This window comes from Lonchura striata, chromosome 18, assembly GCF_050655825.1.
Source record: "Lonchura striata isolate lonStrDom1 chromosome 18, ASM5065582v1, whole genome shotgun sequence".
NCBI classification, from domain to species: domain Eukaryota; kingdom Metazoa; phylum Chordata; class Aves; order Passeriformes; family Estrildidae; genus Lonchura; species Lonchura striata.
Genome location: NC_140720.1, coordinates 12657267 through 12684713, shown reverse-complemented (window position 1 = coordinate 12684713; position 27447 = coordinate 12657267). Strand labels below are relative to the sequence as shown.

The window sequence follows — 27447 nt, the reverse complement described above, 5'->3', positions numbered from 1 at the left end:
CGGATGCTGAGACACAGACAGACAGACACAGGGACAACCGGACACACACAGATACACAGACAGACATTTGTCTATCTCATAGTGAATCAACAGTCTGTATAGTCACTGAAGCATCATCCAGGTTTATTTTATATATATATATATATATATATAAGTAAATATATATATATAGATAAGTAAATATATATATATCAGATTTCTCACAGCTTTACTTAAGGGTTGGCTAAATATATCAGTTACACACAAGCACACTGGGTTACTTGAAGAAAGTAATGGATATCTGCTGGATGCACAGAAGTCTTTATCAGGAGGGAGGCTGCTGCAGCTCAGGACAGGAACCTCATTTCTCTGATTTCTAAGTACAGAAAAAGGAAGGTAATGTAGAGGGTATTGGAGGAACTGAGTTATTTGTGGTCTTGTTTCAAGTCTGTGGCTGTTGCAAGTGTTCTGCCATTTTATAATGAAGAAGTAATATCTCCCAATTGTGCTGAAAGACCTGGATTCTTAGAGTTGATTGTATTTGGTCTGATTCCAAAAGCCCTGGCAAAATGCACTGCTTTTGAGTAAGTGACAATTTCTTTGCGAGGCCACTCCAGTGACAGAGTGGTAGGAATGCAGTGTGGCCCTTTGGGCAGTGACCTTTGTGACACCACCTGCACAGGAGCGTCCCTCTCTGCAGCCTCCAAACTCACCTGGCCTTCCATGTCGCGGCTTTTGGCTCGCAGCTTGTTCACCTGCCCTTCGGCGATATCAGCTCGCTCCTTCGCCTCCTCCAGCTCGTGCTGCGCCTTGCGGCACCGCGAGAGATTCATGTTGGCCTGCTCCTCCTGAAAATCACACAGCAGTGGCACAAATGGCACTGCCATTTGTCTGCACCAGGGACACCTCTGCTGGCCTCACAGGCACAGCCCTGCATCGCCAGTGCTCCGTGTTTATATCCAGCACGGCCACTATGGGGGCAGAACAACGACCCCACTCAGCTCCAGGTGGGAAAATTGGCTTGTGTGGCTCCAAAAGTGCCACACCAAGTGCCACACCAGTTCCAGGATAACTACAGCTATGCCCGCTCTGTTGTGAGCCATAATTAAGAATATTCAAAGGTAGTGTGGCTTTAGCTGCCTTGCCAGACTCAGTACTCAATTATTTTAATGCTCTAGAGAGTCTGCCTTTCAGAAATCTCCACCCAGGCCCCACTGAAAAGAGTCCTCCACTCACAGCTTCCTCAGCCTGTTTCTTGTACGCTTTCACTTTTAACTGCAGCTTGTCCACCAGGTCCTGGAGCCGAAGAATATTTTTCTTGTCTTCTTCAGACTGTAGGAAGTGAAAATGGAGTCAGCCTTGGCAGATGAACTGAGGTGACCCATGTAGGAGGACAGAGGATTTGCAATACCTGGTAAGTGAGCTCCTTCAGCCTCCGTTCGTACTTGCGAGCTCCTTTCAGGGATTCTACTCCTCGTTTCTGCTCAGAATGAAGCTCATTTTCTAATTCGTTAATCTGAAACACAGAATCATGGTGAAGATGGCAAGAAAGGCTGCAAGGCAGTGTCCTGCAGCTGCTTCTTGGGTCTAGCCTAGCTAAAATATGCTCCCCATGTTATGTTGGTGATGACATAGTGTGTGAATCCATAGTTGTTTATAAAAGGAACTTAGCTGTGCATACCTAGAGAATTTGTAGTCAAAATTAGGTTTAAATTTGTCAGAGAAGAGAAAATTGAAGCAGGGAAGGGTGGGTTCTATGAATGTTCACCAGGTAAATGGGAAAAATCTGTTTCATTTTTTTGTTTCTCGTTTGTTATCTTTGGGAGTGGCAGTGGCAAATATTGTTTAGGGACAGCATGGAAACCTGGCTGCTGTCTTCCCTTTCCACTTGTCCATCTTCCACAGGCATTGAAATCGAGATGTAAGGTGGCATATCTATGCCTGTGCCTCTCTGTAAGCCTGCTGATTTCTACTCCCTTTTTGAACCTTTTATCAGCTGCCTCTACAGCCTTCCATGGTGTCAGTTTTCTGAATTTCAATGCCCACTCTGTAAAGTATTTATTTTTATTTATTTTTAAGGTGAAGATGGACTGGTCTTGCTCAATGGCAGAGTCCTAGCCTTGTTTGTCAATATTCATAAAGCTTTATCTTGCAGATCCTTCTTGAGTTGCAGAGACTAGAACTGCACATGATATACTTAATATAGTGGCAAGAATGTGTTGCCATACAGCTCTGTCTTGTTCTCAGTGCCTTTCCTGATGAAGCCCACATTTTTTTCTGTTTTAGGTTTTCATTTCTATTGCACATTCAACAGCTTCTGAAGTCTGTCCATTACCAGTTCCAAATTCATCCCCAAGTAAATACAACTTAAATTATTTTTCCCGAGCCAAAATTACCATCTATGTCTCATTGATGTCCATCTGCCCCCATTTTTTCCCACTCAGTTTTTTTGAGGTCACTCTCAGGTTCACCACCCACAGTGCAATATCTGGCTACTCAGCACAGCTCTCATCAAACCTGCTGGGAATACCTGGGGCTCTCCCTGTTTTCACCCTTCCAAAAGGCTCCAGCAACCAAGGGCCCAGTCAGAAACTTCACCTTAATCTACCCAAGTCTTCACCATACCCTGGCCTCCAGCTTCTGGAGCTGCTTCTTCCCTCCCTTCAGTGCCAGCTGCTCAGCCTCATCCAGACGGTGCTGCAGGTCCTTCACCGTCTGTTCCAGGTTCTTCTTCATCCTCTCCAGGTGGGCACTGGTGTCCTGCTCCTTCTTCAGCTCTTCTGCCATCATGGCTGCCTGGTTGTGGTCACAGTTGTGTTACAAATATCCCCATCCCAGCAATTCTGGGTACCTCAGAAAAACCCCAGCTTCACCTTGGTGAGTGACTCTGCACATTCTCAGTGCCCATGGCTGTGCTAAGGCTCTGTCATACAAACAGGATCACTCTTTCTCAAAGTCTGTGTTTGTAAAACTGCTTCACCCCAGAGAACAGACAGGGTTGATAGAAAGAAAAAAATAATCAAGGTGTGCAAACAGATTGGTACCAAAGTTCTGTTTTAAGTCAGTCAACAGTGAAGTACCAGCAGCTAGCACTCTGCACCTCTGGGCTTCCTCATGACTTTGAGTATCTGGCTGTTTGGTGCTGAAATTTGCCAAAGAGTCAGACTTCTGAGCAGTTTTTGCCAGTGAGACGAGCCCGGGGACCCCAAACTGCCCTGAAAAGCTGATGGCTGCTGAGGTGCTCAGAAGCTGGGATTGACAGCAGCCACCAACATGGCAGAGCAGAGAGGTCAGGGATCCTGGAGCACTGCTGCTGGTGGGCAGTCAGGACCAAACACTGGTGCACCAGGACTTGATGCAATAATGTCACCATTCTCTGTTTAATTTTCTTATACCTTTCTTAGATGGTTCAGGTGTTGTTATTTCTGATAATGTGGGACCCTTAGCTTCATTTAAATGAAACATTTGTATTCTCTCTTTTTCTTTCTTACATGTCTAGCATTTGTACAGAATTGTGTATGATTTTAGCCTTAATTTCTGCTTATCTGTGCTGTGTCTAGACAGGCCTTTGTTTCAAACTACTCTTTTTCTATTACAATTTTGCCACCATCTGTTCTATCCTGCCTACTACATTTACTCTGGAAGCAAAAGGGAATGGGTATGGAGAAGGGGAGAGAGAGGGAATGCCTCTTCAATCCAGACAGCCAGCAGGACATGAGGGTTCTTCTGTGACACCTGGTAGGGCACTGGCTGCACGAGGCTCTTGTAGCAGGGACTGTGTGTCACAGATATTTTCTGTCAAAGAATTGGTTCTCCTCCGTCTGACTCCTGCCTTTCTAAAGTGTGAAAGTGTCTGTGGTAGTACAAAATGGAAGAGCAAGAGGACTCACATCTGTGATTGCTTTCTTTGCCTTCTCCTCTGCATTCCTGGCTTCCTGAATGCTGTCTTCAACTTCAGTCTGTAAATGAGTTATGTCCACTTCCAGTCTCTTCTTGGTGTTGAGGAGGCTCGTGTTCTGTTGGGGCAGTCAGCAGGCAGGTCATTCCCACCCCTAATTTGTACTAATTAGTATCAATAATTTGTACTAATTAGTGTAAATGAGCTGCTGCCTAAAAATTAAGAATTCTAGAGTATTGAATTAATCCTAGTCCCTGTGAATTCCACGCTTGAGGAATCAGAAGCAGACAGGGGCTGCATTTCTGGTGCCTCCCCAAGCAGGGAGCCCAGCGTGGGGGTGCTCAGCCCTGCCAGGCACCTGCTGGTCCCTGCCCCAGCCGATCCAGCCCCTCGTCCTCCTCCTCCAGCTCCCCACCCAGCCCCAGCTCTCACTGTCCTCACACAGCAGGTGAGTTTGTGCCACTCCCACCCCATTTCTGCCATTCTCACAGGCCTGTGGTGACCTCCTGTAGTGCCAGGAGATGGCAAATACCTGTGAGTGGAGCAGCTGCACTCTCTCACTGGCGTCTGTCAGCTCCTGCTCAGACACCCTGCGGGCTCGCTCCGTCTGCTCCATGGCAGCTCTCATCTCCTCCATCTCCGTTGTCATCAGACCGTTCCTGCGCTCTACTATAGCCAGCTGCTCTTTCAGGTCATCGTTCTCTCTCAAGGCATCATCCAAATGGAGCTGGGAATCCTTAAAAGGGGAGAGCACCTTTTGTGAGGCCCAGAAGCAAGCAGAGGGAATGGCAAAGGCTCAGGGGACAGCAGCCTTGTGGTCCCTACCTTGAGCTGCCCTTGCACAGCTTTTAGGTGCTTCTGTGTCTCTGCTACCTGACAGTTGGCATGGCTCAGCTGGATTTCCATGTCGTTCAGGTCTCCTTCCATCTTCTTTTTCAGCCTCAAAGCATCATTTCTGCTTCTGACCTCGGCATCCAGCATGGTTTGCATAGACTCTAATACCCTCTGGTGGTTCCTCTTCAGCTGTTGAATTTCCTCATCTTTCTCTGCAGTCCTTCTGTCAACATCTGACTTCACCTGGTTCAGCTCCAGCTGAACCCGTAAGATTTTCCCCTCTTCATGCTCTAAAGAGCCCTGTGAGGGTTGAAATATTACAATTTGTGTCTGTAGTGTCCATTGCTGGGAAATGCCCGTGCAGAAATGTGACCCTTTGCAGCTGAACAGGGAGGACAGGTGGATTTGCTTTACTGTGGACCTTCAAACCAAGCACTGAAAAAGCTGACTGCTATTCCATACTCACTGTGCCCCAGCTGGATATTAAATGGTAATTTAGGAGTAATATTCCTTAGGAAAATGCCTCAGATACCACAAGGTCTGGGCACTGAAGGCTGTGGTGACACTGGAGAGGCAACAGATCATGAGAAAATATAAAAAAAAGGAGAGCTACTGTCAGAGTTTTGAAATGTCAGTGACTTTTCTTCAGCCTTCTGTGGAAGCAAATTCAAAGAGATGATGCAAAATGAGCTCAATTTTAGACTGGATCTGAGGGGGTTTTGTACATGATAGCACAGCAAGGAATGTCACATGGGTATGGCAGGGGAGCAGTCCTTGTGCTTTTTGGTCTCTGTGTGCTGTCTTACTGGACAGCAGGAATATAAAAGATATAACCAAATGTTCTCTGTTCTTGATTATGCCAAAAGCAAGCCCCTGACTGAGGACACTTGCCTCTGCTTCTTCTAATGCTGCTTGTAGGTCACACTTTTCTTGCTCAATTTGCTTCTTTGCTTTCTCCAGCCCGTGATTTGCTTTTCCAGACTCAGCAATCTGTTCAGTCAGATCAGAAATTTCCTCTGCAACCAGAAAACACATACTCAGTGCCTCTCAGACAGTGTGATCAGTGGCACCTGCAATTGCTCTTTGGTAATGGGAGTGACAAAAGAGCCTCTGGGTGTAATGGGATGTAACAGTGAGAAGAAATAATACATTTTGTCTTGTGTGCAATCTTTATTTCTGATAACCTGCACATCCCAGCTCAGTGTGCAATTTGAAAATGAGAGGGACCAACTGGAGTAAGCTCAGAAAATAATGTCAGCATCTTCTGGGTAGTGAAATTACATCTCCAGAGACAGTCACGTTTGATTGATCTCTTTATGCCTGGATAATTCCCAGTGATCATTCAGTTCACAAAAATGATCTGAGTTGTATTTCCTTTCTATAGTTAGTTTGCTTATTAAATACCAATCCATTGTGCCACAGCTGCATGATCCTCCAATAATCAGGAAACAGACAACAGCCCACCAGATTTTTTCTAGTAGCAGTGACTGAAGCAATCTGAATAAAACCTGAGCATCATCATAATTTCTGTCTATTCAGTTAACTTGGTCCTTGTCCATGCATAGGATTATGATGGTTTGAAATAGGGGAACATCCTGAGGAAGCAGGATGCTGTAGAGATGAAAGTGTGTGCTTGCCAGGTGACTTCATGCTGAGCTGAACAGGAAAGAAAGTCACCACCTTTGTGGGAAAATCATAAAGAACAAAACCCTGGGAAGAGGCAGAGCTCTGGGAGTCCAGAAATGTGGATGCATCCGTGGGCTCACAGTGAATCCAAGGTGACAGACACGTGAACTTACGCTGGAGGTTCTTGTTCTCCCGCCTGACGGTCTCAGCCTGGTCGAGCATTTCCTCGTAGGCATTCTTCATCCGGAAGATCTCGGTGCTGAGAGAGCGAGATTCCTTCTGGGCAGCCTCCAGCTCAGTCTGGCTCTCCTGGTACTTCTGCTTCCATTCAGCCACGATCTGGAGTGACAGGAGAAGAATGACCCACTCTGACACACTCCATCTCTGCAACTTTATGTGACAAGAACCCAAGAGGCCTGGCCTAACTTAACTGTCCTTTGCTTTGGACTGTTCTCTGCCTGTGACAATAACTCCCTGTGATGCATACTCTGGCTGTTTTGGTGAGATCTACTTCAATTTGCCTCTTCAACCAACACTAGTGCATGCCCCAAGCTGTCAGGAAGGAGTTTGGTTTGACACCAACCCAAACATAATGTAGCTGGTCTGAAAAAGGATGTATGAGACTTGATAATGTTGCAGGAGCCAGTGGTCCTGCACTAAGCCCACCAAAAAAGGTCATTCTCTACCAATTCTCTCCTCACTTTGATCCCACAGTCCTGTAAGATCCTTTTTTAGCACAGTGTTTTCACTCACACAGGGGTATGCCAAGACACAGGGCTGTGCAGCATCACTTGGACAAAAGTGCAAATTCTTTTAAATGTTAGTAAAGGCAGTGAACTTGGAACTTTCCATGAATCTGAGGCTCTGTCTAACCCCAAGGTTAGGCTGGTAGAGTAGCACCAGGGCTTCTTAGCTTGCATGTGAGTACTCAGTCTGCTTGAACAGTCTCCCCTGTGAAGACTTCATGTTTTTTAAAATGATCAGCAGGCTGATTTATTATTTGCTGCAGTCACCTGGGGTTACTTACACAGTGACTTTACCATATGTCCCACCATGAGGTCTTCACCATAATTTTGCTTTGGGTAAGATGCAGTTTATTTTACTGTGTGTGCAGAACTTTGATGATTTCAGAATTTGTCCTGCCCTATCAAATATCTGATGATGTTTAGATCTGGCATGATCTTTTGAACAAACCTTATCAAAATTCCTCTGCTTTTTATCAAATGCTGCACAGACTGCATGTGACCTCTCCATGTCAATCATGAGGTCATCCACTTCCCCCTGCAGCTTCTGCTTTGTCTTCTCCAGTGAAGCACACTTTGCATTGACAGCCTCAATCTGCTCCTCTGACTCCTGCAGGCGCTGGGCCAGCTTCTTCCTGCAGGATGGGACATTCAGCACTGAGAAAAATAAAATTCTGACCTTCTCAGAAAATGGGCATGCAAGGAGTTTGGAATGGGGAAGATGGGCAGAGAGAACAATATATAATGCTGTGGTGCCAGGAGCCTGGGGTGGCACAGCACTCTGAAGTGGTGCATGGACTGGGAGAACATGCACCCAAGGGTGAACTGTACCAATGTGGAGAGGGACCAAAAATGTGCTTTCGATACTGACAGTGTAAAGAATGTGCTCTTTCAGCTACTATGATTAACTCAATGCATTGGAATTCTCCTTTATGTAGACACCCCCGAGCCTCCACTCCACCTCTCCTTTAAATATCCACTCACTCCCCTTTTTCACTTCTAATACATTAAAAAGCACACCGCTCTGCATATTACCCCTACAAACACATTCTGGTTTCCTTCAGCTCTGCACTTGTCATGCTTAAACATCCTTCTACTTGCTCCAAGCCTTCCCTCCACGTACTTGGCCTCCTCGAGCTCCTCCGTGCGCTGAATCGCGTCCGTCTCGTATTTGGTTCTCCACTGGGCCACTTCGCTGTTGGCCTTGGACAGGGCTCGCTGCAGCTCCCCCTTGGCCTCCTGCTCCTCCTCATATTGTTCCCGGAGCAAGTCACAGTCGTGGCGAGCGGACTGCAGGGCGTGGGCCAGGGCGTTCTTGGCCTTGGTAGTTAAAATTGAACAAGTTGTCAGAACACGAATAATTTGAGACTGGATATTTTTCCTCTGGTCTGATAAAATATTCGTATCTCCCTGTCAATGTGCTATAGTTGCTAGAGAAACAGAAGGAGGAAAATTAATAACATTAGGGATTTTGTGATTCAGGCTTGATGTTGTTAAACAGGGTCAGGTGCTTGCCCATCTTATCTGGGATAACAGCTCTCAAACACATCTGCACCAGGTGTTTCAGGCAGAGGCAAAATAAATCCACCAGAAAACAAAGTGCAAGCATTCCTGCTTGGTTTCCTTTGTTTGGCTGCTGCTGTTTGCTTTGTCTATAGGCACAGAGCTGCTTTCCTTCACTTCACCCATGTTTTCGATCTTCAGAATGCATGAGGAGAAAGGCAAAACTGTCTTGCTCATTTAATTTTTAATGTCTCCTCCCTGTGTTGTATTTCAAGGCAAAGTTCAAAATTTTCACTACTCTGATATCCCTTTTTTGGGGAGAAATCTCATTTGGATTTTTAGCACGTTGATTTATTTTAAAATTTGCTGTTCCATATGAAAGGAAGTCACCTTATTTTCTTCCTCTAGTTGTCTCTTCAGCTCTTCAGTCTGCTGAGTGAAAGTATGTTTGCCTCGAGTTAATTGAGAAATCAAGGCCTCCTTCTCCTCCAGTTGTCGAGTAAGTTCACCTAATGAGAAAGAATTTATTTTTTTTAGACAGAGATACAAGACATGAAACAAATGAATGAGAGCAGCTAGCTATGTGGAAAGTCATTGCAAGATATAAAGTGGTAATTTGAAGGGAGAGTAGTAATTGCATTCTCACTGATAGGAAAAGTTGTGCAGTCCTCAAAGAATAGAAGATGAAGTGACCACAAACTCACATTTTCATTTTGACTGACAGTACTCCTGGTTTGGTTTTGTGTTTCCTTGGGTAGGTTTCTATGACTGCCACCAGAAAGAGATTCTACATTCTGTAGAATGTTTTTGTAGAAAAAACATTTCTGTAGAATCTGGTTTTGGTCAGATTTCTGTAGAATCTGGTTTTGTTCAGATCACCAAGTGATGAATATGTTACAAAACACACGGGCATTCAGGCAGCATATTTAAGTACACAATACTGGAATATTACATTTCATCAGGGGGCGTACCATTCTCAGTCTGTAGGCGTGTTTTCTGTGTGTTCAGATCATTAATGAGCCGCACATGTTCATCATCTTTGGCTCTGACTTCACTGAACTGGTCTTCAAGAGCTCGGCACATCTTCTCCAGATTGCTCTGTGAAGAGGTAAAAAACAAATCCCTCAGTTCATCCAGCAGTTCAGAACAACGCTAACAAAGACAAATCTTCCTGTGCAGCAACCTTGGCTTTGGAGACGGACTCCATGTTGCTGGCCAAGTCGTCAATCTCCATCTTCAGCTCACTCTTCTCCTTCTCCAGCTTCTGCTTCACGCGTTGCAGGTTGTCGATCTGCTCGCCCAGCTCAGCTGTGCTGTCCGCGTGCTTCTTGCGCAGGGCAGCAGCCGTGGCTTCGTGCTGCAGCGTGGCCTCTTCCAGGTCACGGCGCATCTTCTGGAATTCTGCCTCTCGCTTCTTGTTCATCTCCACCTGAGCTGCTGTGGCCCCTCCTGCTTCTTCCAGGCGCTCGCTGATCTCCTCCAGCTCCCTGGACAGGTCGACTCTCTGCTTCTCAGACTTGGCACGGATTGCACGTTCGGCCTCAATTTCCTCCTCCAGTTCCTCTATCCGAGCCTATGAGAGTTAATTGGTTAAAAGAGGACTTTTGGATGGATAGATTTAAAATTATCACTGAGGAATAAAGAGGAAACATTCACATCCATTAACACAAGCATAGAGAAAGAAGTACCACTAGAAATTTCCTGTATTGTGTCCTAGGACAAATAATACTCAGTTTTGGAACAACGTTGAATGTAAAATCTGATATTTTACAGCTCAGAATGAATTTATTATTTTGTGAAGACTTTAGAATTGCATTTCCCTGAAGAAATAGAAAGGGTGTCACTGGAAAATGTAAATAAATGTGAATTTCTTAGAAATTTCCTAGAAGTCAGACCAGAACAAAGCAGTGTCCTCTCTCCATCAGCAAACAGGATGGAAGGACCTTCAAGATAAACAGTCATGGGATAAGAGCATTGAAGAGAACTGTCTTCCTGGTTCTGCACTTGGAAGGTGATCATTGTCCTGATCATGACGTATTGAGTCACATTCTACTGTTTTCTTAGAAAAGCAACTCCCAGTGGCTGCACATCTGTGGCATTTTCAAAGCCTGCCACAATGTTCATGTAAGAAATTTCCTGTGTAGTCATGTAAGATTCGAGGCCAGAATTTCTGTAAATGTGCCCTGAGATGGGAACAGGACCATACTCCCATATTAATGGTTTTATTCATGTGACGGAAAATATTTTTGTAGAATGGTCTAAAAATAAATACGAACTAATTCTAAGAAATTTGTGCTTGCCACTGAAATTATTAATAACTCCTAGACTTTACCTGAATCTCCTTGATTTTCTTTTGCAGCTGAGAGCTTTGAGCCTGCTCATCTTCAATTTTACTTTGCAACTGGCTAATTTCAAAATCCTTTCTATTAAAGAAAAAGAAGGCAAATTCAATTAGGTTAAGATAAAACATGAATTTCAAAATTCAGAGCATAATAAGTCAGTGTAATACTTTTTTAGCCTTTCATCCATTTGTTGCTTATCGTTTTCCAGATCCATGATGGAATCCTGAGACATTTTCAGATCACCCTCCAGTTTCCTCTTTGCTCTCTCAAGGTCCATTCTCAGCTTCTTCTCTTGTTCCAGAGATGCTTCAAGCTAAAACACATAAAACATACTTTGAAATACATAAATTATACTTTGAAAGTAACTATTCTTAATTTTAAAATCTAACTAAGTTGGAAATTGATGAATAGAGAAAATAATCAGGGCATCTCCATGTGTGCTGCACTCTCACCATGAGAGAGGCATTGACATCTTGACTGTGCACACATGAAATATGAAATATTGAAACACCAGTTTTTGGAAAAATATAAATTAAAATTTTCCAGTAATTGCAGTTCCTAGCATATAGGCTGCTAAATATACACAAATTCCCAGTATTTATAACTTCCTGGAGTATATGTGCACACAAATAACTCTGAAGCAACCTTCAAACTGTCACAGGTCTCCTGCTTCAGCTAATGGTATAAATCAGATCACAAAAGTCTACAGTGCTGAAATACCCTGTGATGAACATGAAAGATGTGTTGGATTCCACAATTTTCTGTAAATTAGCAGTGTTTTATTGGCTGAAATTATTAGAGCTGGCTTGTCTTCTTTAGGTGTTGCTTATGCTCCAAACTACAGATTTCTATTCTACTGTAATCTGTCACAGTGTGTATATACACAACCCAAAAATTACTTACATCATCCACTTGCTGCTCCAGTTTGGTCTTGGCTTTGGTGAGGGTGCTGACTTTGTCTTCCTCAACTTGCAAATCATCCAGTGTCTGCTGGTGGGCTTCCTGGAGGGCCTTTTTCTCCTTGGTGAGTTTAGAAATGTTTTCATCCAGAGCTGCCATCTCTTCGGTGAGGTTCTTTACCTGTCAGACAGGCAGCATCCATCCCATGAGGGGACGCCTTGGGAAGTGGCAGACTGAGAACACAGTGACTGCATCCTTGCAAAACCTTGCATGGATGTAGTAAAAATGCTCTCTGCAGAATGTTTCTATTGATTGCCATGAGAGCAGCAGCACATATCATACCTGAAAGTCTCATCTCTCTGATCCTGCAGTGATAGGAAGTCTTGCTTTAGTTGTTTTTGATCCCCACCCCTATCCTACTAAATTTTAAAGTAAAAACTGCTAGATCTTCCCTTGCCTTCTGAGAGTTTTTCCTATTTGGATTAACAAAATCCCACCGAGTTGCTCTTGCTCAAGGAATGTCTTTCCTGCATATATTTGCTGTGAAAACAGCTGTAATTTCTCAGCAAGCCATGTTCTTTTAAAAGAGATGATCAAATGCTAAGCATAGCCAAAAATAGGTTAAGCTTTTCCTAAAAGTGAAACAAACCATAATAAAATGACAAAGAAACTTAACAGAAAAAAATTCTGTCAGCTGATTGATTAAGTGAAAATATCTCTCTCCTTATGCATTGGACACATCTGATTCTATTCATAGAACTTATTCCATGAATAAGTGGCTCCATTTTCCCACAAAACTGACAAGTTGTATGGGAGCACAGTCTGGGGAAGAAAAATTCCCTGATTCCTCTGTCACCTTATTCTCTGTTGCATGCTTCTCCTTTTCCACTTTGGCCAGAGTCATTTCAAGATCATCAATATCTTTTTTCAGCTCCGAGCACTCATCTTCAAGTTTCCTCTTCTTTGCTGTCAGTTCAGCATTTGTCTCCTCTTCATCCTCCAGTCTTTCATTTAGTTCTTTAATTTTAGCTTCTAGCTGGATTTTACTTTTAATGAGTCCTTCACATCTCTCTTCAGCATCAGCTAGATTTTCACTCTCCTATCAGAACACATTGAAGGCACATTATATTTATCATAAAAATGACAAAATACAGTTAAGACCCTTGGTGAGTGAAAAAATACAGGGTTTTTTTGGAAACTAAACTGATTTGAAAGCACATGGCAACAAGTGACAAGTCCACTTGCACCAAACTGCTCTTGGCCATGTAATATTTTATTACCTTTTAGAACCTGACAGGTGCAATTTCAATCTCTGTTCAGCAGTATTCCAGAGAAAAGCAGTTTCCACACTTTGAGTCCTGCCTCTGACAGAAAAGCTCCATATTACAGTGGCAGCAGATGTGGAAGCAGCCTATATTCCATCCAGAATCAGACACCACTGTGAGGAGCACATTACATACACTGTGGAATGTCTGATTCTTCCCCTGGTGATAGCATTGGAGCTTCCTGTATTCTTACTGGTGTTAATGTTTGGTGCATGCTTTGCATCTTGCTTTGCACCTTGCTTAGGTGTAAGGGACAAGACCAGACTCATAGCAGTGGAGGCTTTGTCCCCATGACATGCCTGTTTATAGAGGACAATGGAAAAGAGGAGAAAAAGAACAGCAGAGAAAGAGAAACTGGGGAGAATCTGGAAATGGAGGTTACTCACAGACTGAACTTGGAGCTGCAGGTCATTTTTCTCCTGCAACAGGGTCACCATTTTCTCCTCCAGCTCCTTCCTCTTTGCCTCAGACTTTGCAAGCTCCTCCTTGGTTTTCTCAAACTCTTCCTTCATGTTGGCCATCTCCTTCTCAGACTCTGCACTCTTCAGCAAGGGTTTGATCTTGAAGTACAGCTTCATCCATGGCCAGTGTTTGACGTTCATGAATGCACGAACGTTGTACTGGATGATATAAATGGATTCTCTGAAAACACATGAAACCAGTTAATGAAGGTGGTGAGACTCGAGCTGGAAGCATACTCTGATTATTTTCCACACAGCATCAGGATTTACCCCAAGAACTTTTGCATGAGACTTTTTTCCCCTCATCTCCCTTGCTTTTATTAAAGAGTCATTTCAAGTCCTTACTGCAAAATGACTGGTCCAGTAGCTTGAATAATATATATTGTCTGAATATATAAGGAAGAAATATTACAAAACAGACAGACTTCTCTGGCATATTGACTGGGAATCCCTGAGGCTTTTCTCAGTCGCAAGGAGAACACAAGAGCTCAGGTAAATACAGAGTGAAAACTGATACTTTTGAAGTACTGCTGCTAAGACTACAAATCCGGCAGTTACTGTCAATTGTGGAAACAGTAGCTTGATGCTTTTTGGGTCACTCAAAATAGCAAATACCATATTAGAAATTTTTAAGACAGAAACTGAAAAAAAATAAGGAAACATTTTAATGGAATTGAATGCTAAACAGCTGCTGCCAGAGTTTCTGAGACTGTCAGGAGGAAGCTGATTGCACTTGCTCTGTTCCCCAGTAATTTCTAAGGTTCTTTCCCAAGAAACAATATATTTCCCTGAGACAATATATTTAATGGATGTACCTTTGGTCTGACACAGTACAATTGCTGGTATTTTCTTACTTTACCTTCTTTCATTCATCTTTTTAAATTCCATTCTCATGAGGTACCCTCTGCACATAGCTTGTGTATGAGTGATGAGGCTCACAAGCTTCTCATCTCTCATCTCTTCTAGGAGTCCCAGGAGACCTGCCTTGAAGAATACCTAGAACATAAAAAAGGGTCAAACAGCTTGAGGCTTAAGTGGATACATGGCCATTGACAGCCGATGCAGGGTAGTACAAGATAGTTTAAAAAAAATGTCTGCAGAGGAAAGGTTTAAGAGCCAGAGAAATTTTCTATCAGTATTCAAATCCTCAGTGTTCCTGTGATTCATGACAAGTCACTCTGTGTATGATCTAATCATATTGTTGCAGTGTTAATTGATGTCTGCTCCACTGTAGTTTATGGAAAATTTAGCTCATCTCTGCAAGTGTCCAAGGCCAGATTGGATGGGGCTTGGAGCAACCTGGGATAGTGGAAGGTGTCTCTGCCCAGGACAGAGTGGTTGGACTGTTTATAATCATCATGAAGGCTGATTTAGTATGCAAGGAATACTTTCAACAAACAAAATATTTTGCTTAATTATAACCTACTCTTCCACAAGGACTTTACCTTGGTGTGGCCAAATTTATATTGGTTGTGGTCAACATCAATGGAGGAGAGGAGCTTTTCTGAAGCCTTTTTGCTGTCAATGAATTGGCCTTCTGGAATGGCTGAGGCATTAAGGATCTTGTACCTGTGGTGAGACAGGTTGCAAGAAGTGATTTCAAAGACAGAGAGGGAAATAGGATCTGTTGTGTATCATGGGTAAGTTTCACACCAGTCCAGCATGGAAAATGCTACATAAAACTAGAAGAGCAGACAGTTCTGATTTGGCATTCTGTGGTGACTGAGCCCCCATGAACCAGTTTAGCTGTCTCCATTTTTAAGATGAAGGAAACAAGGCACATCATGCAGGCCAGAGCACTGTGAGGAAGCTCGTGTGGATTGACTTTGTCTCAATACTCTGGAAGACTTCAAAGAGTAGTGTAGAATGGCATCTTACTCATTACACTGCAAGTTTTCTGTGTCTTGTTGAATCATCAGGCATTGGCTTCATTTTAGAAATTATCCTGATTCTTATGTTTGGAGAAATCTCTGGTCTGGTGAGAGAGGGAAACGCTGGGGTAACCTCAAACAGTATTAATTCCTTGGTTCCCACCAATACCACTAATCTGGTCTGACTGGGAAAGTGTCACCAGGCTTGTCACCTGAACTGTGTGCTTACTGAGGCCTTTTCCTAACAGATGGTCAGTAATAACTGAGGACCTACCGTTGCTTAAAATCTGCATAAAGGATTCTGCTTGGAAACCCTTTCCTGCAAATTCGGATGCCTTCTAGAACCCCATTGCACCGCAGCTGATGCATCACCAGGTAATGGTCCATTGCACCTTAAACAAAATACATCCATCATGATTCCATTTTAATCATTTTAATCCCAAGGAATCTTCATGTGTATTAGCATTTCAGAATTGTCTTTTTTTTTTTTTTCAATTCAAACAGCTCTTGATTAAAGATGCAGGAAGTGCAGACAGAACATGCCTTCAATTCATAGAAGTTGTGGAGAGTTTCATCAGCGAGTTTTAAGTTTTACTAAGAACACAAGGGCTAGCAGTGCTTGTGAAAAGGCATCAGGCCACAATTCTCACAAAATGGCAGGATGGTGCTTTAGGAGACCAACTGAAAAGTCTTCATCAGCATCAGCCTCCTCACTGGATGTAAGCAAAGGTGGCACAGTGAAGTGCAGTGACATCCAGACAAAGGATTTCCCAATGCTGTTACCCACAACAGGCAATTTTATCAGCTGTAATCAAACCCATCTTTATCAACCTCAGTTCTGTACACACATTAAGCAAAGATGAGTAACTGTTGTGGACCATGTAATGCTCAAATTTTTTCAGTCACAGTAGACAGCACAAAAAAGTTCCCCTTGTTACTGTCTTGCAGGCCAAGCCCCCAGAAGGACTTCACATGCAGAGGGAGCTATTTGGGAAGTTGGTGTGGAAGATAACAGGACAATTCCTGCCAGCGCCATGTCTTCAGAGTATAGGGATGGACTTACCAGGTGTCTTGGTCTCGTTGGGAATCAGACAACGCACAAAGTGAGGATGGGTGCTCCTCAGGTTAGTCATCAACTTGTTCAGGTTTTCCTGTGATAGAACGAAACAGGGGCTTCAGCTTCAAGATACAAAGCTTTTGCATTCTTATTTGAATTCAGGGAGTTGTTGAAGTTCAGGGAATCACAGAATGGTTTGGTTTGGAAGAGGCCTTTGAAGGTTATCAAGTCCAGCATCCCTGTCCCACTACCCCAGGCTGCTCCAAGCCCCATCCAACCTGGCCATGAACACTTCCAGGGATGGGTTAGCCACAGCTTCTCTGGGTACCCTGTACCAGAGACTCCCCACCCTCAGAGTGAAAGATTTTTTTTTTCTTATATCCAGCTTAAATCTACCCTCTTCCAGTTTAAAATCAATGCCTTTTGTCCTGTCACTACAGGCCCTGGTAAAAGGTATTTTTCTGTCTTTCTGATAATCCCCCTTTTATATATTGAAAAAACAGAGTATGGTGTGCCTGGAATCTTCTCTTCCCCAGGCTGAGCAGCCCAAACTCTCTCAGCTGATTTTCTAGAATAGGTGTTCCTGCCCTCAGATCATTTCATGGAAGCATGGCTCATGCAAAAAGAAATTCACATACCCTGAACACAGCAGACACTGTCTGGAAAGAGCCCCCCTTCTTCTTAGCACCCTTCTTGCCACCACCACCAGCACTATCACCTTGGAAGAAGGAGATGGGAGGTGAACAGTTAGAAGATGCAGTACATTTTGCAGGCCTCATCTTCTTTGGCCATGGACAAAAAAAATATTTCATTTTAAATAATGGCACACTGCTCCCTGAGAGTTTAGTGAACTGCTGCTAGGTAGTTGCTGATCAGCATGTGGGATATTTGATCTCAAATGCAAGATTTAGCTTGCTGGTATGGAACAGTGTGGCCTGACCTAAGTTTCCTAACAATGTACTCTGTGCTACTGTCACATACTGCTTTAATTATTACTCAAACCCCATTTAAATTTTTTTTTAATTAGGTGAAAGACCTCAAAAATGTGACTCAGCACCAAGCACCCATTTATCAGGGAAGTCTTATATAGAAAAATCTCCTAATCCAATATTCCAGGAGAAGAATACAGTTCCAGTCTGAGTTACAATAGGAAGCAAATTTTAGTCTCAGAAATACAAGTCCAAGCAGGCCAATGTCTTTCCATAGTTGCTATACTGTGAAGCCAATTAAATTGAAACTTATAGAGGACTTCTAAATTTATTCTCTGTCTCTTTTCCATTGCAACACCAGGACTGCTCATATCGAATTGTACCACAGTCTTCTTTCTGTTCTTCCAGTTCCCCTCAAGAAACAAAACCCTCTCTACAAAGGCTAAAATGCTTGCACTTTGCACATTTATCTGGCCCCTGTTTAGTGGCTGAGTAAGCATGCAGGTGATTCACAGCACAATTAGTCAGGAAATATATAACTCCTGTCACTTGGGGTTGGACTTGCTGTGCTTTACTTCTCTGCAGCACATAAATGTGGTGTTTCCAACAGTTCTGCATGTTGGTGTCCTAGTTTTGGCATATCTGAAGGCACACAAGGTCACCCTAGGGGCTGGTAGCCTTGAGTAAACCACTGAGAGGAGAAGCAGAAATAGGCTTTAGTTGATTTTTGCCTTATTGGCCATCACTGAAAAGGCACTTACTGGTTTCTGCACCAGCATAGTTAGAAAAAAGGAAGGACAGCAGTTTCAAGGATGATTTCTGGTACAGCCCCACAACAGTTTCATTCAGAGGGTCCTTGTTCTTGTCCAGCCAGCCAGAGATGTTGTAGTCCACTGTGCCAGCGTAGTGCACCAGGGAGAAGTGAGCCTCAGCCTTGCCTTTGCCAGGTTTGGGTTTCTGGAAGCTGCTGCACTTGCCCAGGTGCTGGTCATAGAGCTTGTTCTTGAAAGAGGTGTCAGTTGCCTTGGGGAACATGCACTCCTCTTCCAGGATGGAGAAGATGCCCATGGGCTGGGGGAGATATGAACACGTAAAGGAAGTGAGGGTGGGGAGGGAAGCCTTTACTGCTCTTCACTGTTCACCTCACTCTTTAAAGGCAGTTGTTAAAGTCATCGATTTAACATTGTGTAGGCATTCTCCCTTGCATCCCAGACACATTGTTCAGGAAACTATTGTTTCCTGAGTTGCAGAGACAGCTGTTGTTCCAAAATATTTGGTTTTCTAAGCTGCCTATTTTGATGTGAAAAGGTAATTCAACAGTAATGCATCATTTTGTCAAGAATGATTGAACGAAAAGAAATTATCATGAAAGAAATGTACACTCCTACAATGAAAAGGTTTTCCCACCTTCTCAATGAGCTCAATGCAGGCAGCCAGGTCCATGCCAAAGTCAATGAACTCCCATTCAATTCCCTCCTTCTTGTACTCCTCCTGCTCCAGCACGAACATGTGGTGGTTGAAGAACTGTTGCAGTTTCTCATTGGTGAAGTTGATACACAACTGCTCCAGGCTGTTGAACTAAAAATTCAAAATACCAAAAAAATGCCAGTTAGTTTCAAGCAGCCCTCAGTGGGCAAGAATATCTACAGTAACTCACATCAAAGATCTCAAAGCCAGCAATGTCCAGGACGCCAATGAAATGCTGTCTGGGCTGTTTTGTATCCAGCTGTTGGTTGATGCGAACAACCATCCACAGGAACATCTTCTCATAGACTGATTTAGCCAGTGCACCCACTGAATTGTACACCTGTAAGAAGCACAACCATGGCAGTAACAAATGTTGAGTTAGCTTTTAAATTTGAAAGAACACTCTGAAGAAATTGGAAAGCTGATGAGCTGTTTATATACCTGCTGGACATTTTGTCCTTTGGTTACATATTCATTCCCGACTTTCACCCTGGGATAGCATAAAGCCTTGAGCAAATCAGCAGAATTCAGACCCATCAGGTAGCCAGCCTTGTCAGCCACTAAGATCAGAAACAGCAAACGAGTTCAGTAGAGACAATGAAAAGTGTCCTGGTCCTCTGGGATGTCTCTGTTACTTTTGGCACAACTCAAATGCAGGTATTATCAAGAAAAGATCCTCTCCAGTCTCATGGAGAATATTCCCCTTGCTCCAAATGCAATGTCTCATCAGCAACACAATCCTGCGTCCATGCCTAAAAGGCTGCAGCAATGCTTATGTCTTTCTGTTTCCTTGTAGAGGATAAATAAAATCATTGACTTTGTGAAACCTGAAACAATCTTTATAAAAATTAATTTCTGGAAAGAAAAATAATTTTCAAAGTGTTGGGGGTGCAGTTCACAAGCAAACTCTGCAATCAGCCCTACCTTCTGTGCCATCAGGCTCTGCCTGCTCCTCCCGCTGCTTCTGCTTGAATTTCATGTTCCCATAGTGCATGACAGCCCCTGTCAGCTTGTAGATCCCCACCTTCTCATCAGGGCTGAAGCCCAGGATGTCCACAGCATTCTGCAGAGGCAACAGGCAGGTTGGGAAAGCACAAAGGCTGAAGCACAAGGGGCAGGTGGGGTTTCTGTCCCTGCCTGCACTGTCCCAGCACCATCCCAGTCCCGTGGCCAGCAGTGCTGGGTCTGGCTGGCCAGGCCTGCCTGGCTGCAGCTGGACTGGCTGCAGGGCTGCTCTGCTCTGCTCTGCTCTGCTCTGCTCTGCTCTGCTCTGCTCTACTCACATCTGTTGCCAGCAGCTCCTCGCTGTCATCAATGCTGGCAACCGTGACTTCTCCTTGGCTCACGTAGAGGAAGTCATAGGGGTTGGTGGAGATCAGGAGGAGATCTGCAGGGGTGGGGGTCACCTTTAGTGGCACTGGGGAGGTCACAGTGGGAAGAGAAAGCACTCACTGAGCCAAGCCCAGCACTGCTGCCACTCACCAATGAGCTCCGGCTTCTTGTTGGACATTATCTGGTAAAAAATGTGATAGCTCCTTTCGCTAGACAGCTGAAAAGTCACTCTGGATTTCTCCAGGAGATCTAACCAAAAGAGAGGTGCTGTTAGTGTCTTGATAAATTAGAGTTTGCAAATGCATAAATTCTGCTTGCACTGAGTTGCTCCAACTCACAGGTTTCGATGTCTGCTGAGGCCAGCTTGCCAGTTGGCCCGAAGTGAATCCGGATGAATTTCCCCTATCAAGCAGTGCAGATCAAACCATTGGTTATGACAATCAATGAATGAGACTTGCATTAAATGCATTCTTTCCAACAAATCTGAAATGAACTCACAAAGCGTGAGGAGTTGTCGTTCCTCACAGTCTTAGCATTGCCAAAAGCCTCCAGCAGTGGGTTGGCCTGGATGATCTGATCCTCCAGAGTGCCCTAGTCACACAAGAAAATGCTTCTTTATCACTTTGCTACTTAGTAAATAACAAATATTGCAAAAGAGATATTACAGATCATTTTTACACATCACAAAGTAATTTAAACCTAAAAATTAATAGAATTCTTAATCACTCATCAGCCAACACTCATGGGTATTGCCATGGGTTTCAAAGGGAAGAGTGCTGAAAGGCAGATCTGGGTTTTGCTTGTTTCTTGTATCTGATACCACATATTGGGTATCACACAAAGTCACTGCAGTGGAGTTCAGGGCATTTGAAACCTATATGAGAGGTGTTTCTGCACTCCTGTTGACAAAAGTCTTGGCAGCTAAAGAAAATGTGAGAAATCTGGAAAGTTTTTTGAAGGTTTCTCCAGCCTGATGAGTACAAACACCTGCCAAGGGAGAATGTAAAACTTTGCAGTTGCATTCAAACAACAGCAGCCTTTCAGCATGCAGGAATACAGCTCTTGGCATTCTTTGAAAACTAGATATGGAGAAAGCCTGACACTCAAATACCAGACTTAGATAAGCACAGAACAGAGACTGTTCTTTTTTTTTTTTTTTTTTTTTTTTTTCTGTGCTGCATTACTGCAGAACAAAAAAAGCTGTGACATTATGTCTCTCCTTTCAGTGCAATATAGTCCAGGAAGCAGAGTCACTAGTGTGACTCTAGCAAAGTCATGACTGATCCTACATAATCTGGGCATGAAAGTGTTGCCAGGGATAATTTCCAAGACAGATGGAAAACCAAGAATAAGGAAGGAAAAAAAAAAAAGATAAATTGGTTTATGTCAGATGAAAGGTGAGTGGCTCTTTCAGTTACTGCATCTCTGTGCATGCAGTAGTGCAGCCTTGAGGACAGAGGAGAGGCACTGCCATTCCCAGCACTGTCTGCAGATGGCATGGCAGGTTTAAATTAGTTTTTGTTAGTCCACCGTGAAGATGGAACTCTAAAATTAAAGCAACGCAGTAGCATAAGAAACTCTATATCCTCTTTTAAATAAAATATCCTAAATCCATAGACTAATGCCCTCTCACATGTACCTTTCAGAGAGGGGAGGAGAGAGGAGAGAGGTGCACAGCTGTAACCAGAGAACTAAAACAGGAGCACTGTACATGGATAACAGTGTGGAGGAACATGACAATTCTTTACACAAGCTCATTTTGGACTCCTGTTTACAGGCTGGGTGACAAAGCGCTGGAGGCTGAGACCATATTTTGGGAAATGCTGTTACACACTTCCCTTACTCCTGTGCCATTGCCTGGCATCTGACTTCATCTTGTATTTGCCATTCAATGCTGTGCTACACAGAACCATAATCTGTTTTATTTAATGTTCTTATAGAGAGGAATATACTATTGTCACAGAAACTGGAATGTTAAAAATATATTTTATGAATACTCAGAAGAGGGCAGAACAGATTACTGTCAGTCTGAGAGCTGGGTGATTTTCCTGCTATCACACAGGGTCTGTACATGTCTCAGCTGTCTTGAAGCTTTTCTGAGATCAGTCCTGGCATAGTGAGCAGCTGATGAAAGTTGAGACCAAGAGATTCTAACATGGTGCTGATGGAAAGAAGGCCTGTGTTGAACTTGCCTTGCCCATAACAACCCATCAGTCACAGACACCTGCCTCTGAGTGAAAGGATATTCAGCCTTGGAATCTCCTTAAGCTCCACTATCCCCTTGGGTACTCAAATAACATGCTGACACATGTCACACGCTTTGCTGAGCATCTCACAGGCTGTGGTGGCACACACTTGTGCAACAAGGGTGTTTGTTTCTTGCACTGTGCTGGGGAATGAGGTCTGTGGCTTGCAAATGCACCAGAGGGCTCAGATTGCAGCAGCTGTGCTGCTCAGCAAAGGGACATCGAGGCAGGCACTTTCTCTTCTGCGAGGATCCTTTCTGAGGTTACTTTCTGACTCACAGGAAAGTGCTCCCAGCTCTCCCAAATCCAGCCCCCTTCTCATGCTGTCCCTCTGGGCCATTCTGTTGAGCACAGACAGAAAAACCAGCCAGTGGAAACTCCTGCCTGAAGGAATTGAGATGATGCTTAACTTCAGCACAGCCACTCTGGAGTGCAGTTTCTGCACTTCCCCCGTCAACAGGAATGAGCCAAGGACCAGGAAGGGCACAACCATGTACCAGGGAACTGACTGCTTGTCACAGCACATGTCACAGTCAATACAGCCATGATACACAGAGTGTCACCACACAATTCCAGAAGGCTTTAAACATTTGCCCATTCAGAGTAATATCACTTCAGAAGGCTGCAGGCATCTGCCCCTGCTGTTCTTTCCCCAGATTTTACACCCTGATGTCCATGCACTGCCCTGGGTGCCCTCTGCTCCCTTGGGTGGCTGCTCAGCACCCCTGGGCACTCCCTGGCTCATTGCTGCCAGTGCTGCTCACCTGCTTTGCACAGCTGGAACATCTGGGGATGGGGTCCCACTGCCAGGGACACAAACTGTGCCACACAGAGCCCAGGGACACAAACTGTGCCACACACAGCCAGGGACACAAACTGTGTGCCACACACAGCCCAGGGACACAAACTGTGCCACACACAGCCCCAGTGACACAAACCCTGTGCCTACAACTGCTCTCTTTTCACCTGCAGCACTCAGGTGCTGTGGATCTCAGAGGACACTGAAGAATAGGTACAACCAGCACAGAGAAAGCTGCTGTCTAACATTATCTCCCCCTCCCTGGTAGAGATTACCCTGTAGGCTGTCCTACATTGACCAAATGGTTTTATAAGTGAGAATTCAGCAGATTTGAGGCTGGGCATCAAGGGTGAATGAGCATAGGTGTGCTTGGGTTGTGCATCCTGACTGTCTTCTCAGCTGCACAATGCTTTCTGCCTTTAGATGTTCCCACAGTCCCGAAATACACATTGGTCTTTTCTCCTCAGTGTTGGCAAAGGGGGAGCTGATTTCATACCTGCATTTTGCCGGGCTGTGGATCTTTCTTTTTCTCACCAGTGACTGCAATTGTTGCAAAGTACTGGATGACACGCTTTGTGTTCACAGTCTTCCCTGCACCGGATTCTCCACTGTTAAAAAACCATATTAATTATGGCAGGAAACAGGAAACATCATCACTTTTCTGTCAGCTTTGTCACTAATACCAAAATATACTCACGTGATGAGGATTGACTGGTTGTGACGATCTGAAAACAAAATCACAGAAAGAGCTGTTCAAATGAGATGTGGAGGGCGTCAGTTCCTCACACACAAGTGACTTCAAGGGAAAGAACTGTATTATATCAGTATTTATCATATTCACACAAGGTAAGTGATGCATGAATACACATTAGTTTGCATCTGGACTTTTTTTTTTTTGGTACAGACAGGGATGAAGTAGCGCAAAATTTAACTTCAAGCAGGGATTCTTTACAAGGGTTCCCACTTACTGTTTGTTTTCTTTTATGTATAGATCTTGGTTTAAATACTGTTTAATTATAATCTGATTATTTGCTGTGATTCTCCTTTAAATTCCTTACAAAGAGAGGAGGCACAAAGCCATACAGCCAGTTACTGCTTTTCCTTCATTATCTGATAACCCACAGATCAAGATTTTCATGGTGTGATCTTGCATTGTGCCGTAGGACTATGGGACCACCGAGCAGAACCTAAAATCCCTTGACCAAATAGCCAGCCCTACATATATCAGGGTTTTCCACTCTTGGCAAGTAACTCACCAGTGAGCATGAACTGATAGGCGTTGTCAGAGATGGAGAAGATGTGTGGAGGGGCCTCCTGGCGCTTCTTGCCTCGGTAGCCAGTGACCACCTCGGGGTTGTACACCGGCAGCCACTTGTAGGGGTTGACGGTGACGCAGAAGAGACCCGAGTAGGTCTGTGAGGAAGGGACACAGCACTCAGGCTTCCCCTGAGCCTGGCCCAGCAGCTCCTGAGGCTGCCCAGAGGAAGCTGCTGCTGCCACTTACGTAGATCATCCAGGCTGCGTAACGCTCTTTGAGGTTGTACAGCACAGCGGGTTCGTGGAGGTGGGTCATCATGGCCATGTCCTCGATTTTGTCAAATTTGGGAGGGTTCATGGGAAAGACTTCATCATCCTTTACAGTCACAGTCTAGCAAAAAAAGAGAAGAGAGCAACAGGAGAAATCTAAAACAAGGAACTGCCTGACCTGGATGATCCCATGGGAGTAACCATGGCATTACTTACTGTGTCATCATATTTTTTAACGGTGACTTTGTCACCTTCTTTGCTCTGTATGGTACCTTTCACATACATTTGCTTGTCATCTACTACAAAACAGGCTGACTTAGCATCAAATGGGCGATTCTGGGCTTCAATTCTCTCCTTCTCTGGCTTCCGTAAATAGGGAGCAGCTTCTCCAAAGATTGCCATCTCTGCGTCTGAGCTCATGTCTGCAGTTACTCTGGAGGAATGTGGAAACATTGCAGAAAGTCTGTGCATTTGTAATTTACAGTTATCCAGACAATGGTCATGCTCCATGACTAATAGGAAGAGGAGGACTAATCAGGCACTTAACCTCTGCCTCAATTTTATTTATCCACTGAAGAAGTGCTAATAAAGAAAATTCCTTTTGTAGACAGATTGTCTTTGAAGTCATCACAATTAAATAGGCCTATGTAACCAAGTGAGGGCAGAGAAAATATCAAGCTGAAGCCTTCAAAAGTTGGTCCTACTCTATCTTCAGCTGCTATTCACAGGTGTGGCTGCACAGCCACATCATTATCAAACCACATTCACAAAGCCACTGACATTATGGCATTGGGCATCTAAAAATTTAGTCAAAAAGTAAGCTCTGTGAGTCATGTAGAGTGGCTCTGACATGTTTAACCCCCTCTGATGATTTTGATGTTTGAATACCAAGCAGGGGAAGTTCAACTAGTTTCTGTCTATACCAAGCAGTGGAACAAATTGTGAATGTCAGTCATCACCTATCTTAAGCCAAACCTGATTATTGTGTGAACCAAATATAAAACATTTTTCCAGTTATATTGCAAAATTGGCCAATAAAAGAATATCTTGTATATTACAAATAAGAATAATGAACATAGTATTAGCTAAATAACATAGTATTTAGGTAAGTCAGTATGTGACATAACATTTCAAAGAATCTCAATTCTAACTTGAATCATATTATAGCTTGAACATATTATATTAGTTATGAATCATTAAAAGACAATGACCAGTGCTTCCATGCCTTTCAGTGCAAGTTTCAATGAGAAGTTTTTGGGTTTAGGCTAGAAGGCAGATGTGTGGAAGGTTCCTCCTGTGCTCTGCTGCACACTCCCAGTCACTAGCCTTCCCCAGAAAACCCAGAGGGGAGTGGTGCACGTAAGTTCTCTGTAAAGGTTACTCTTTGGACATGGAGAGATCTGCCTATCCAGCAGGAGACAAGAACATTCTGAGCTTTGTCTGGGTTCAGACAAAGTTCATTCTCTTCATTCTGTTCATTCTGAACAGTGCCTGTGTGATAAACCAAAGTCAGTAAATAATTTTCTAGACTTTACCCCAGAATAAACTAACGCTTGAATATTACTTTGAGCCTCCTCTCCGAACACAACCTCAGGCTTCCAGCAGCTGTGCAGATGGCAGGAGATGAATTTTAATAATCTACAAATCCCAGAAATCAAAGTTACACCACAAAAAGCCATTGCTCTCTCTGTCAATCATGCCCTCTTGACGAAGTTTGAGCATCTGTAACTTTTCTTTCCCAATACATGGGTACTACTGCCAAGAGCTGTGACTATTGCTCATGTTGATTAAAATACTATATATCCTTTCCAGTGATCCTGGTTTCTACTGTCTTTTGCACCTGCCCTTTCTATTGTCTGGGTGAATTTTACTTATTGCTCAGGATCAATTAGCAAAGGTATGTGTTATTTGTTAAACCCCTACCTTCAGAGATCCCACGAGGAAATCTGTGTTCAGAACCTGTGTGGAATGGTTAAAGAAAGGACAGAGTTATATCAAAACCAGTCCATTGTCCTGAGCACATGCCACATCAAACATTCCTATGCCCTGTGTAACCTCTCCAGATAGCTGAACTGCACACAGTGCCTCAAAATTCCTGCCCTAGAGCAAAACTCCACAGAGAGTCTTGTGTGTTCCTTCCCACATTTCTGTAAAATGCTTGAAACAAATCTAATGCCCAGGAAAAAATTAGCTGCTTGACATATTTAATCCCAGTCAATTCAAGTGCCTTCTGAGTTAGTCTTCCTGTGCCTTCCACAGGACTTGGAGGTAGTAAAGTTGGTAGAAGGCCCTTCCAAGGACTGGCATGCTGTGACTCTCCTGCTTTGGAGTGGTTTGGGTGGTAAAACCTTGACTCTGCATGTAAAGCATGACCTGGAGTGTTAGATGAGCAGAATGAGAAGAAAACACCCCTTCATATTCCACCTTTTTGAGGATCTGTGGAGATGCCATGGTCAGAGCATGAAGCAAGTGGATGGCACTTACCGTGAGATGCTGAGGTAACAAATCACAAAGTTGCCTTCAGCTGCAGCTCTTTATACCTTACCTCCTGCCCACACAGCACTCCAGAGCTCTATTTTTGGTCAATAATAATTTACTCTTTAGTTGT

At 43.8% G+C, this 27447-nt stretch overlaps 1 protein-coding gene across 1 annotated transcript; it reads right to left on the bottom strand.

The window, feature by feature from the left end:
• Positions 1-101: 101 nt before the first annotated feature.
• Positions 102-27447, bottom strand: LOC110474909 (myosin-4-like). The gene is made up of 41 exons (XM_085556515.1): positions 27324-27447; positions 26763-26798; positions 25056-25272; positions 24817-24960; positions 24569-24725; positions 24010-24037; positions 23809-23920; positions 20766-20858; positions 20606-20669; positions 20418-20516; positions 20219-20322; positions 19860-19998; positions 19377-19495; positions 19126-19275; positions 18876-19046; positions 18230-18539; positions 17178-17257; positions 16546-16633; positions 15757-15874; positions 15057-15180; positions 14471-14607; positions 13537-13792; positions 12682-12924; positions 11829-12005; positions 11093-11238; positions 10916-11006; positions 9767-10156; positions 9555-9681; positions 8974-9092; positions 8204-8400; positions 7532-7715; positions 6511-6676; positions 5603-5727; positions 4703-5011; positions 4410-4613; positions 3870-3995; positions 2605-2775; positions 1391-1495; positions 1216-1311; positions 693-827; positions 102-355 (listed from the first exon to the last, which is right to left on the bottom strand). Exons 3-41 carry the CDS (start codon positions 25257-25259, stop codon positions 341-343), a joined length of 5823 nt encoding a protein of 1940 aa, XP_085412641.1. The 5' UTR covers positions 25260-25272; positions 26763-26798; positions 27324-27447; the 3' UTR covers positions 102-340.

Excerpts from the sequence above, each read along its gene's own strand:
- LOC110474909 (XM_085556515.1), bottom strand. The coding sequence starts at position 25,259 with ATGAGCTCAGACGCAGAGATGGCAATCTTTGGAGAAGCTGCTCCCTAT. Across the intron at positions 17,258-18,229 it reads CTATGCTGGTGCAGAAACCA|GTGATAGTGCTGGTGGTGGT; the intron begins GTAAGTGCCTTT and ends CCTTCTTCCAAG. Across the intron at positions 8,401-8,973 it reads AACTAGAGGAAGAAAATAAG|GCCAAGAACGCCCTGGCCCA; the intron begins GTGACTTCCTTT and ends TTAACTACCAAG.